The following is a 14,062-nucleotide window of genomic DNA, read 5'->3' on the forward strand; positions in this document are numbered from 1 at the left end:
GGGCATACGTCGATTTTATTTATTGATGGCTAAGGTGACGTACAAACCTATGGAAAACTGTGTTTATTAGAAACGATTTTCTTCAGAGCAATGGACGAGTTTTTTTTTTTAAGAATTAAGATATATGCTCTAATATAAATAATGTCTTCTTTAGTGTCTTATGCACTCTTTAATATATGCATTCCTTTTTTGAAATGTATAGAATTTGTGGTGTGAGAATTCTAATTTGAGACGTTGGTACTCTATGCAATTCATTTTTATCATGCTTTTGCTAGCATTAGCAAAAGCCAAGTACAGTAATTTTAATCCATCAATTTCATTTGTATTTATTATATAGACTAAAATACGCTTTCTCGAATGTAAGGGTTTACAACGTACCATGCTATTAGATCTTAGATTGCTAAAATAACGCTTGAAAATTAGATTAAACCTAACACATGATATTTCCATAACATTACCAAATATGGGTGTATGAATTTTGAGGCGTTGGAACTTAACACCACCCATTTGTGCTAGGCGTGATTAAAATATTAAACTAGAACTATTAAATTTTAACAATTTCTTTTCATGTTTGTCTTACCGCAATATGTGATAAAGTGCTAAAAATATTGTTTGCCTTAAAATTCAGTGCCATTACATCCAACTTTTGTAGTTAGGTTATGTTGGTGTGTGGTCTTGAAAGTAACCGTCATTGTCATTCTTAATTGAATTGAAGGTAAGCATTTTGTATGTATGACAGTAGTGGTTTTATGCATTTATTAAAAACCTTTAACCTGAACGTTTATTTCAGCTGTCCCATTGTGATAGCAGCTTCTCTAGTGTTGCTAGGCCTGCTGATGTAGTTTTAAAGTTCATAGAACTAAGCTGAAGAGTACTTTACTGTATTTGGTAGTGTTTACTTAAGCACAAAACACACCAATATCAATATGACGATAGTGGATAGAAATTTTAAACATGCTTTATGGGGTTATTTTTAGGTTACAACATGACAATATTAACTTATTGCAGATGAGGTGATTATGAACTATTACTCTATCAATGTTAATTTTTTGCATACTTTGGTATGTTATGGAGGGAGGAAACCCTTGATTATGAAGCAGTAGCTGATAGAAGGTCAAAAGTCCAGCTAGTTTATAGTGGCTTATGCATGCCGATATAAAAGTAACTGTCTAATCTGTGGCTTGCTGTGCGGTCGGTATTCGGTTTCTTTATAATCCATCTCAAAATACAGTTATTGTAATTGTTGACTATGAAAAATCATAAATTGTCAAAGCTAAATTAAACCTAGTTCCATTTCCGACATTTGATTTATGTGATTTCCTCTTTTTACAACTTTAGTTTGGAACATATTGGAGTACTAGGAGAATTATGTTTTATATAGTGATTGTAAAGAATTACAGCCAATGACATTTATTGACATTGAAGTAGTGATCGTTGATTCCTAGTTATCCCCCTAGTCTAGTAACTGAAATTCTTAGATGACTTGTTATTTTTTCCGCATTTATTGGAGGAGAAATGCTAAGAAGTATAGCCTACAATTTTCATCACATTTTTGCACTATTTTTCAGAATCCATTCCCAGTAATAATTAATATAGGCACTGATGATATTACTAGAAACTGGAATGTATTAATTCATTACACTGAGTCAAAACACACAATGCGAGATATTCACTGACACACATTTTTCTGTTGTTGGTAATTCTAAGCAATATATGGGTCAACCTCGATTTTTCTCATATTACAATATAATGTTCCAATAGTCAATTAGAAAAGGAAATGACTAGAATTTCTTGCTGGAAAGCAGTTATAGGGAGCAGGCAACTGCAAGAATTACCTATTAGTGATCAGGGGCACTGACGTGATCTGGGCTTCAAATTTGGAACTACTGGAGTTAATTTTTTTTTCTAAAAGAGCAAGCAGCGCGAAGCGCTGCGCAGCGGGCAAGCATCGTGCGTGATCTTCGTCTATACTGAATTGATTCAGGCCAAAGGAATGACACAGATTACTTACGGAGATTTTGTATTGGGCGGATTATATTGGTTTACTTTGCTTTCCAGCATGTAATTATGTGTTTAAAATTGTTTTACATACATTACCTACATTATATTGTAATATGTAATAACAATTTATCAAAAATTTTTAATAAAAAAAAAAGGATCACGCACGATGCCCTGCCCGCTGCGCAGCGCTTCGCGCTGCTTGCTCTTTTAGAAAAAAAATTATCTCGAGTAGTTCCAAAATTTGAAGCCCAGATCACGTCAGTGCCCCATGATCACTAATAGGTAACTCTAAGCAATATATGACCGTCTGGCAGTTGCCTGCTCCCTATAACTGCTTTCCGGCAAGAAATTCTAGTCATTTCCTTCTCTAATTGACTATTGGAACAATATATTGTAATATGAGAAAAATCGAGGTTGACCCATATATTGCTTAGAATTACCCTGTTGTTAAATTATTTTTCTAGTTCATCCTCACGTTATACAAATTTATCAATTTTATAATAAACTTATAACAGAAAAACTTCCATGGGTTGTTATCACAGAGAGAAATATTTTGGTCCAAGGAATGTTGGAAAAAACTTTTAGTACATAAACTAGGCTAGCTGAGCTAAAAATCTACTACATTTTTGTTTAGTAAATTTTGGGCCATTAGGTCACAAAAACCGTCAATTCAGTAATGTTGAAAAAATTACAAAAATAAATAATATTACAATTACTCTAATGAATTGAAATTAGTGGTACTTTGAAAATATTAGAGGATTTATTAATCAATTGTTTTGTACTGAACCCTTAGTAAAATTAAGAAGTAATAGCTAGTTGTCTAATGAATTCAAACTCTCCTATCCTGAGTGAGCCATCAATTATTTTAAACTAAAAATATATTTATAGTGTAAAATAAATCTATTTTAATAAACTCTTACTTTAATGTTCTTATTTATTTAATACATCAAAGCAAATGAATATCAATTTTATCAGCAGACTGAAATAATGTAGCCGCGCCTGAGTTGGTGCTGTCAATCCTAAATTGAAGTGATTTTGACCAAAACGATGCAATAGTCTCAGAACTTACCTGCATTGACCATGTTTTATATATATTTAAGAACCTATTTTATTTATATTCAATTATAATAGAGAAAACAATAATTTATAAGAAATTTTAGAATTAACTGGTTATTTAAACAAATTTAAGCATAGTTTTCGCGTGAAAAATGAGAATAGTATTGTCTAAATGAACGTGTACTGAAAGATCCAATATCAGTAGAAGTGTAAGTTCAAATATTCAAATTATAGTTATAAAAATTCTTAAGCATCTGAAAAACACGTTATTTAATGATCATATCCCATTAAGGTGCACAGAATAGATGGTATATTTTAAACAACTGTAAAATAATAACATTATTGAATGAAATGGAATTAGTATATTTAACACCAACTTCAAATAATACTACTTTATAACACATTTCATTTTAAGATTATTGTTGCAATGAACAAAATTTAACTGCATATTTACCTTTTAACATGTATGACACACACAAAAATAGTCATAAATTGACACAATAAGCAGTGACACTAAGTTTCAGCTTTTTGTTTGTGTGCCATTAAAAATAAAGGTGCACTTACGGTTGTGCACTAATATATTTAATATGATCATTAAAATAAGTAAAATCATGAATAAAATAAAATTAACTTGCCACGTTATACTCAGTTACATTAGTAATTCACCAAGTGCAGGCAGGTATTTCCTCACACCTTTAATATTTTTCAACTTCAGAATTTCCATCTGCGATTTGGTTCTTTAATTCTATAATTAAATGTCTAATACGAGTTTCTTCTCTTTCTAATTTCATTTTAACTTCAAAATACAAAGCTTTGGAAATCAATAAAACAATGTAAATGTTTACAAAGAAGAAAGATGCACCACAATACGTACGGGTGGAAGAACGCTGATTAACAACAATTGAACGTCCATTTGTTGACCCTAAATGCGCAAGGTCAACTGAAATTCGAACAGTGATGAGCGTGAGGGGTAAAGGAGTGCTGCACTATCCAATTAAGTACCTATTCTGACACACTACTTGAATTAAAATCAAATCAAAATCATTTTTATTTGTACAAAATATATGATTGAACATACAGAAGTAAATAACTTACATAACAAGAAAAACTTAAGCATTTGGATATAAAATTGTGGTATAATAATTATGAACAATTAAAATGAAAAAAACTGAATTATTAACTTAACTATTAATGAAAAAAACAAACAAAACACATTTTTTTTTTTCTGGAAATCAGTTTGGATTTAGGTCAGGTTTAAGTACAGAGCTCGCTTTATACAATTTTATGGATTCAATCAATGAAGGTATAAATAAAGGAAATTGTGTGAGAGAACTTTTTCTAGATATAAAAAAAGCCTTCAATACGGTAAATCATGATTTACTACTTAGAAATTATATAATTATGGTATTAGAGGTGTAGCTTATAGTTGATTTAAAAGCTACTTGAATGGTTTAAAGTAAATGGTAAGATAAGTCAAATGGGTGAAATATGCTGTAGAGTCCCACAGGGATCAGTCCTTGGAGCAGTCCTGTTTATAATATTTATTAATGATTTATGTAATGGCAAATTTAAGGGTAAAGTAACAGCATTTGCTGATGACACTGCTGTTTGCTATGTTGAGGGGTCTTGGGACTCAATTAATTATAATATGAATAAGGATTTTAATTCATTAAACTGCTGGTTTTTAAATAACAAGTTAGTATTAAATACTGAAAACACTATGTACATAAATTTTTCATTAACAAAGAACGTCCAACTGCAACAATATTAATGTTTCAAGTGTATTGATTGTTTACGAAATTTAAAAATCCTGTATTCAATGTTCAAAAATTAACAAAACTTCAAATATGAAGTACAGGGGAATTATTTTTGACAGTGAGTTGAATTGGAAAACTCAAATAGGTAGATTAAAAAGCAAAGTAATTACCAGTGTACGTTTGTTTTATTTTTTGAAAGATATTTGTCAATTGACTGTTTTAAGATCACTATATTTTGCTTTGATTAATAGTAGGTTAGAGTACGGAATAATGTACTGGGGAAGAACTTATTTTACGAGCTTAAAAACCACTTGTTACATTGCAAAAACTATTTGTGAGATTGATTTTAAAGGACAAGTTTGATTCATATTTTCCATGTTTTCAACAGTTAAAGATTTTACCACTAAGATTTCTATTTCTATATAAAGTACTAAAATGTTTTTTATTAGTGGCAAATTCTTAGTTGAGGAAAATATTTACACAGTAAGATTAAGAAATGCAAATCAATTTCAAGTACTGAACCCTAATTCAACATTTTATACTAGAACGTTTAATTTTATAGTCTCTAGATTGTATAGCAAATTGCCAAACAACATAAGCAATAAGACAAATTGGGCAAAGTTTTTAAATTGCTGTTGAATTAAGACGTATTAAAGGAAAAAGAGTCTCCATGGGCCTTAATGGTCTGTGTTTAGATTGTTTTACATTTTTATACACTTAAATTTTATATATATATATATATATATATATATATATATATATATATATATATATATAATGTCATCCATCAAAATAAATGTTAATTTTAAACCGAAAGATTCCACATGCAAACTTGTTACTCTCGGTTTCCAAAGCATAATGTTTAACTTACTTGGTGATAATTTGAAGTAGGGCATATAATATATGTAATGTATAATATACAGTGCCTACAAAAAGTCTGAGAACAGCATATTACTTTTTGAACTATTGCATATAAAGCAAAGAAACTTTACACAGTTGCTAAAATAGTACTATAACTGAAAATCTGCTGTTTTAAGCAAATATAAATTTGTTCCCTCATAATTGAGATAGTTTATTAGGAGTCAGAAGAAAATCTTAAATGAGAGAGAATAGGTTGATTTGTATATTAAATGTCTCCATTAGGAGAACACAATGCCGCAAACCTGATGTCAAAAGGTTCACCTTAGCCAAAATGATGGCGGCTTAAAGTTACAAACTGTAGCTTGTTGAAAAAGCTTAGTTGTCATTAATTGTGTTACATAAAGTAATAAAACCCCAAAAAACTCACAGCATACGATAAACAATTTTTCTGAATTGTGAATGACTACACCACATTCAGAAACGGTCTTGGAGGAGGCCTTGTCACAAAATAATCAGCCTGTCACAAAATAATAAAACTTTCAGTAGTTTCAGATGAGGGTTCCAGATGATGTTATTGTTATAGTTTACCTTTTTTTTAAATACATGCTTAAATTGTTTTCCTTTGGCAGTTTGACAGTGAACAAGGCGGTTGTAGAAGGCATCCATAACATTTCGTAGCACAAACATGAGACTGGCACATTACCTATTTATGGGTGTCTCTGATTTCGAAATGATGTAAAGGTTATTTTGAGCTACTTCGACTTTCTTTGGATCTCTTCAGACGGACATGACTCCAGATTCGAGGAGTCAAGTATGAGACAGCTTCAGTTATAGACAATGCAATAAAAGGAAGGTGAACTGATCCTAAACTCAACATTCAAAATAAACACTATGTTTTGCGTAGTTCCATTTTCAATAAATATATTTATACATAATTGTTGGGCAAGTGAGACATCCTGGTTTGAGATATATATATACAGGGTGATTTCGGTTAGTGTTACCGGCACTTTCTGAGCTGATTTTACTATAAAAAATAAAGAAAAAAGTTCATATAAACATGGGTCCGGAAATGCTTCCTTACTGGGTTATGGCCAATTGAAGATTTCACCAAAAATTGTGTGCAGGAGGTCAAATGATGATTTGCCGCGTGTTTATGAAGAGATATTTATAGGCGAATGCAACTTTTTTCTAACGGATTTTTAGATGAGAAATTGAATAAAGTTCATCTCATAGCTGTATCTCATTTAGTTTTTTTTTGTTATACTACAAAAAACAGAAATAAAATAATTTTGAAAACACTTTTTTAAGGTTTAACGGACAATTATTTTGTTAAATAGGCATTGAAGACCCACATTTTTACAAAGAAACTTGCAGAAAATTTAATTCTGAATAAAATTATGTGCCACAACCGATATATATATATATATATATATGTATGAATATTAGAATTTGTGAGACAGGTATTTGTTTTTCTAATCACTTGTTTGATTATTTAAACACATGTGACAGAAACATCCAAATACAAAATAATTAAAGTAAGGGCCCTGGTAGCGTTCTTATGTAGCAAGTAAGAGTTTGGGTTTAAGTCACAGAAGAGAGAGAATCTTTTGTTCATCAACGTCTTTATCAACCATTAATTAACCATTAATATGGTTATTGGTTACAAATATGATTAATATATTGAGAATAAGATAAATATATTGAGATATTGGATTGATATTTGGGATGTCCAATCTTGATTTTGTAATATGATTTCGGACATTTGTCATTGTAATAAAAAATGTTTAACACAATGTTTCAATACACATAAAAAGGTAGAAAAGAAAAGGGGTTAAACAGTCCTTGAAACCCGTTATAAATTTTGTAACATATAACGATGGCAAATGTCCGAAATCGTATTAGCCTCTCAAACCTTCTACAGTCAATAAAAAACTTAAAAGAAAGATTGAATATATTGTTTTTATTTACTGGTATGTATATTTGTAAATAGCTAATCAGGTTATTGCTTATGTAATGATTGTTTAACCTGTTACTTAACAGGAGTTTTCTGTCTTAAAAAAATTATATGAATATTTATTTTATTTCAGATGTCTTTCAGGGTAGTTAGATCAAGCAAATTTCGTCACGTGTATGGAACAGCATTAAAAAGAGAACAGTGCTATGATAATATTCGAGTATCGAAGTCTTCATGGGACTCTACGTTTTGTGCAGTCAATCCGAAATTCCTGGCCATCATAGTGGAATCGGCAGGAGGAGGCGCTTTCATTGTCCTGCCTCACAATAAGGTAGTGTAGATATGATGATTGAAAATTCACAATTAGACATTTAGTGAAAGAAAAGTACAAATTTTAAACAAAGTCTTGTTACATAGTTCAATTAGTAGAGGTAAACAGTGTAATTTGTGTACTTATTCATTTTTTTAATAAATTTAATATTACAATTTGTTATCAAGACAAAATCAATGTATATTTTATGTTACAGTGTTACAGTGTTGTAAATAGTAAAGCTTAAACTGTTGACACAATCACTGGTAATCCAAACTCTTGGTAATTAGAATATTGAGTGGTATCAGAAATCTACTGATATTAAGGGAACCCTTTAAAATTTGTAAGAGTCACCTTTGGTCATCTAAATTTAAGACATAATTTCAAAAACTAGTAGTTTTAGTTAAAAAGAACTCGAAAACAGTACAAATATTTATTTAGGCTTGATATATTTGCATTAGTTACCTCCATCCAACTTTAAGATTGGCACAACTCCCTGACAGGTTTGGTGGAGAGGAGGTGGATGAGCTCATGTCGAATTTTGACATTTTTTTTCTTTTTTAAAAAAGAAGAAGCTGATCCCCTTTTATGCCTTATTCTGCCCGTCCTTATGGGCCACTGGCCTGTGCGAGGATCTTATCAAACAGAATAGGGAGAGAGTCAATACAGTGCAAGGTCGATGGTACTGATAAAAAGTGCAAGGGTCACAGACAGGATTCAAACCTTACACTAACACAACTCATTCAAACTATATCTAACACAGACTCAAAGTCCAACATCTTAGACCGCTCGGGCCATCGCATATTTATAAGTTATATCAGGGTGGTCTTGTTTAGAACCTCCCTTTCTTTTTATCATAAACATGTCTACAAACATAGAAATCTGTAGAAATAAAATTAGACATCAGTTTAAATCTGGAACTAGTGATTCATTGATTTAAATTTGAATTCGTTGATTCTTTGCATGCTTCATTGATATACCTTGCATGCTCAAAGTTTTTTATAAAGTCTTGGCCCTGGTTCAGAGAAATCACCAGAGGGAATCATTACTCATTAAGTAAATATTTCCCACACATTATCGTTAGTTCACATTATCCATCACAATTTACTTAAAATAAAATAAACTTGCTTTTTGAAATTTTGCTCAAAATTTTCTGAACGTTCTGTATATTTAACCACATGATATGAAAAAAGTGCTAAAATTTATTTAACCCCTCCCCCCACAGAAATATGTGTTGTTTATTCTGGAACCCCCAAAAGTCAAATTCTGGTTACACCTCTGAGACTGTTCTGTCAATCACCATCCTTACTCATGCTGCAAAGGAATTTTTACTACCTGATCAGAGGTGAAACTAGGACTAAGGCGATAAATCTGATTCAAGAGCACACCACATTGGGGGTATGAAATAGATCTAAATTTAAATAAATTAGATAGGCCTAATTCAAAATAAAATGTTTTACTGCTGTATTCCAAACAAGTTGGATTGCTGTCGTATGTATATCAATAAAAAATATGGAGCTTTTGGAGAGGGTGTGATCCCTATAGTTAAGCCACTGCACCCAACCGAGTTGTTAGGTGCTGTGTAATTATATTTCCATGAGTATAGATTGTTAAATCTCTGATTACTATTATTGTGATTATGACAGTAGCAGTAAGTTACAGCTGCCATTACTGAACTGATACAGGTGGGGAGAATAGCCGCAGACCACCCCCTGGTAGGTGGTCACAAGGGCCCAGTCCTAGACATCGCCTGGTGTCCTCACAACGACAACATCATAGCTTCAGGCTCCGAGGATTGTGTGGTTAAAGTTTGGCAGATCCCCGACAGCGGCATTTCTAGGTAAACATCAGGTCTTCATAAATAATGACTACATAAGTTGAAATGAAGTCTCAGGGTATCTTTGTAGTTTTCCTTCTAGTATTTTAAACTAAAGTCACACCCTGAAAATCGTCATAGAATCATATTAGTAACCACATTTTTATGTATCAATGATTTCATATGCTCTGAAGGGATAGTGTAAAAAACTTTTAAACTTGTGAAATAAAAAATGAGGTACAATTTTGAATAATTCTAGACCTAATAAGAATGTAGATAAATTAAATTGAACATGGTGGCGTCAGTGGCCGTTCGTTTTCTCCAAATAATATATACTAAATAAGATAACAGTTGGAATAGATTTAACACCTTGGCTACAGAGAGTTGAATATTTGATGCTCAAGGTCAGCTCCTACAGACTATTAGATCAAATATACGACATTACATTCAGTTAGGGCATAGTTCATAATTAGTGTGATGTTCACCACAGACCATGAAAATAATTTTATTTAGTTACGTTAACATGTAATTTATATATACAAGAGCAGTATTTTCAACCTCCGATCTCACGCCATGTAGTCGATCGCTCGTATTCTCAGCTATAACATTTGTCTATACATTTGTACTTCAACTGTCAAGTTGAAGTACATGAACATGACCGCCTCTACTGATTCTCTCGCCAAATGTGAATTGAGAAGTGTTATTCATTTCCTGCAAGCAGAAGGGAATAGTACAGTAGAAATCCATTGCAAAATGTGTCGTGTTTACGTAGAAAACATAATTAATGATGGTGTTGTACGTGAGTGGTGTAGAAAGCCAAAGATGTTTGACTGACACCCACAAAAATCTCCGAATGGTTTCAGCTTTGACATTTCTCGAATTGATCCTTGAATTTGACATTCGGCCATCTTTGAACTTTTGACACAATTCACGCACATCATACAATTCATAATGTTTTCTCTGTAAACACGGCACATTCTTCAATAAATTTCTGCTGCACTATTCCTTTCTGCTTGCAGGAAACGAATAACACTCCTCAATTTATATTTGGCAGGAGAATCAATGGAAGGGGCCATGTTTATGCGACTGCAGTTCAGCGCAAAGTCACTTCTTGAAACTCTACAGTAACAAATGTTGTAGCACAATCGACTACTGCACACACCGTGGACCTGCCACGTGTCTGGCCATCATGGCGTGAGATCGGAGGTTGAAAAAAAACTACCCTCATACTTGTTTTTCTTACGTTTTGTGCTTTGTTTTAAAATCACACACATTTGTGGCATTGAAAGTTTTTCATTTATGGTTTTTAAGGCAAATGTAATAAAAAGCAGTTTCAGTTTATAAATGTAAATTACATGTCAGCTGTAATTAATGTTAGCATGTGTAAAGCCAGTACAGCTACTAACACAGAAATTAAGACTAAACAAGAGTTTTTACGAACTGTGTTGTGACGTTATTAATAGTCAGATCCATAGACGAGGAGCTCACAGGCAGACAGCCCTATAGTATACAGTGTTTCGATGTTAACACTTTGAATCCCAAGCCCGAGCTCAGGCCGGGCTGTGTCAATATCGTCAATGACCCAAGCCCGAGCTCTGGCCGGGCAGTCTATTTTTAGTTCGTGGAGACTGGCAATTCGCATTACTGACGTTTTTAGAGGTTATGTTATGTTTAGCAAGTCATATTAGACTAATTTTATTAGTCTTTGGTTATTTTATAAACGGTTACAAGCAAAAAAAATATTATAACAGAAATTGTGTAACAAACAGCTGATACGACGCCGAGTCACCAACTACGCAGTTGTCAGCTGGTGCCGTGACGTCTGCACTGTTTTTACACTAGCTTTGTGTTTTACAGTGAATTATAAGTTATTTTTAGCTACAGTTGTTTACAAAATTAGTATTTGGATTGCTCAGTTATAGTTTTTATTATGTTATTTATCTTACATTAAGTCAAGAACTACGTATTTGTCTGCTAGTGCCGTGCCGTGGCGACTGTACTCTTTTGTACGTCTACTCGCTTTGTGTTTTACAGTGAAATAAAAGTTGTTTTAGTTATAGTTTATTTATACAATTAGGATTTTTGTGTTGCTCCAGTGTTGTTTTATTATGTTATTCAACTCACACGCCGTAAAATGAGTGAATTTTTGGATCCCAAAACAACGAAGCTTATCGTTGATACATTGTATCATACAGATTCTGACTTTTCTGACAGGCAGACATTTTCCCGAAAGAATTCCTCCGACTGGTAAGAAGGTCCATCCAACAAGAGTGGTTGTAAAGTTTGTTCAGAAGAAAATAAACAAACCACAAGCAAATCTGGAAGAAAAGAAAACTGTGTGGTTTTGCCCAGAGTGTGACACTGCCCTCTGCCTTCCTGAATATTTCAAATTATTTCAAACTAAAGCTAACTACTTGTAAATAGGACTACATTCTCTCTATTCAACTTTTCATCTGTGTTATTTACCTTGAATATAAATAAATATATTTGAAACCACAAACTTCTTGGCTTTATTTTGATGTGTAATATGTTTATGGTTAACTGAAAAGAATCATGAAGAAAAATGTATAAACAAACTTATGCTTTATGTTCCAATTTTTATTCTTCAATATTTTACAACACTTTTTTATGGACTCAACATTTTCATTGATTTAAAAAAAGTTGATATATTTACCTGGATATATATACATATATATTTGGACTACAACTTCTTGGCTTTATTTTGATGTGTAATCCCACCCCCCCCCCCCCCCACCCCCCCCCCCCCCCACCCCCCCCCCCCCCCACCCCCCCCCCCCCCCACCCCCCCCCCCCCCCACCCCCCCCCCCCCCCATCCCAGGGTTCAACTGTAAGACATCAACAAAACAATTCTAACGCACTATGAGAGATCAAGAAAAAATCATTAACCCAAATGCGTTTGCTCATTACCTCCCCTTCCAACCATCACTATTTGTTATTTTGCTCTGTCTCTGATCTTCTGTGGTTTGTGTAACAATTCACCAGTACAGTGCTATGGTTTGTTGTCATTCTGAGTGTACAGGTGGTACATACTAGGTATTTGTTACATACACTTTGGAGAGTTTCATCGCTATATTTTTCTTTAGTTTTGAATTTTGTTGTGCTAATTTTACCTTTTGTCTTAAGGTTTTTTGACACCTAAAGAAGAAAGGTAGTTATCAAATCCTTGAAACATAGAATTAGCGGTGTTTAGAGTGTACACTGCATATTTCTGTGGAATGGAACACTAACTGAGAGAGAGAGAGAGCTTTATTTCAAAATCACAAAGACCTGAAATGGCGTTACAAATTAATACAATTAATTACAACAATTTTCTTGCTTCACAAATCAATTTCGGTTTTTGAATCCATGATTAGTGATGAAGGTGTTGCCAGTTTCAAAAACTCAATTCACACTGTAGAAAGGGTTTTCAAGAAGCCACCTGGTGAGATGAAGCTTTAGCGTTCTGGGGTTCTCACTCCTTGATGACTTGAGGCAGGATGTTGTAGAATTTTGCCCCTGCATATGATGGTTTTTTTTTTCAAAAAGTGTCCGATGATGAGCAGGAAGGCTAAAGTTTTGGGCATTTCTGGTATTATACCCATGCAGGTCTTGCTGTCGAGTCTGCTGATTTGAGGTCGCCAGGAACGATGACTTCGTAGATGTAGAAACCCACAACTGTCATCAACTTCAGCTCCTTGAAATGTCCTCTGCAGCTGTCTCTCCATCCCAGCCCAGATAACAGCCTCACTGCTTTCCTTCTGAAGAACGAGCACACGTTCTAAGTTGTGTTGGGAAGACGCACCCCACGCCATTATACCATACCCTCATATTGCTCTCAAAAAGGGCATGGTAGGCAGTTAAAACTGCTTCAGGCGTGCTAACTGCTTGCGTTCTTCTGAGGGCGAATAGGGCACTGCTGAGTTTCCTGCAGAGAGAATCTATGTGGTCCTGCCAGTTCAGCGAGTCATCAATGATTACTCCCAAGATGTTTTGTCGCTCTTACCGGCCTGGAAGTCAGGCAAAGCTTGAGACATCTTGTTGTTTCTTGCTTCCAAAGATTGATTTGGGTAGTTCTTTGATTCATTGAAGACTAAGTCATTGCTCTGGCAGTATTCAATGGCAAGGTTTACAGCTATAAAAGAATTTACTTCAAGGGTTTTCTAAAGATTTGTTGCGCTGTTAACAAAACCGAATCGTCAGCATACATAACTGTGTGGCTTAAAGGCTCAACCGTAACTGAGGCAGGTCATTCGTATATAAAATGAAAAGAATCGGGCCAAGGACCGACCCTTGTGGAACACCTCTT

General features: G+C 33.5%; 1 protein-coding gene across 1 annotated transcript; it reads left to right on the top strand.

Moving 5' to 3' along the window:
• Positions 1-255: 255 nt before the first annotated feature.
• Positions 256-10,953, top strand: LOC124369374 (coronin-1B-like). The gene is made up of 4 exons (XM_046827375.1): positions 256-359; positions 7,763-7,960; positions 9,625-9,779; positions 10,896-10,953. The coding sequence occupies exons 2-4, from the start codon at positions 7,763-7,765 to the stop codon at positions 10,951-10,953; spliced, it is 411 nt and encodes a 136-aa protein (XP_046683331.1). The 5' UTR covers positions 256-359.
• The last annotated feature ends 3,109 nt before the right edge of the window (positions 10,954-14,062 follow it).

This window comes from Homalodisca vitripennis, chromosome X (genome assembly GCF_021130785.1).
Source record: "Homalodisca vitripennis isolate AUS2020 chromosome X, UT_GWSS_2.1, whole genome shotgun sequence".
Lineage (NCBI taxonomy): Eukaryota > Metazoa > Arthropoda > Insecta > Hemiptera > Cicadellidae > Homalodisca > Homalodisca vitripennis.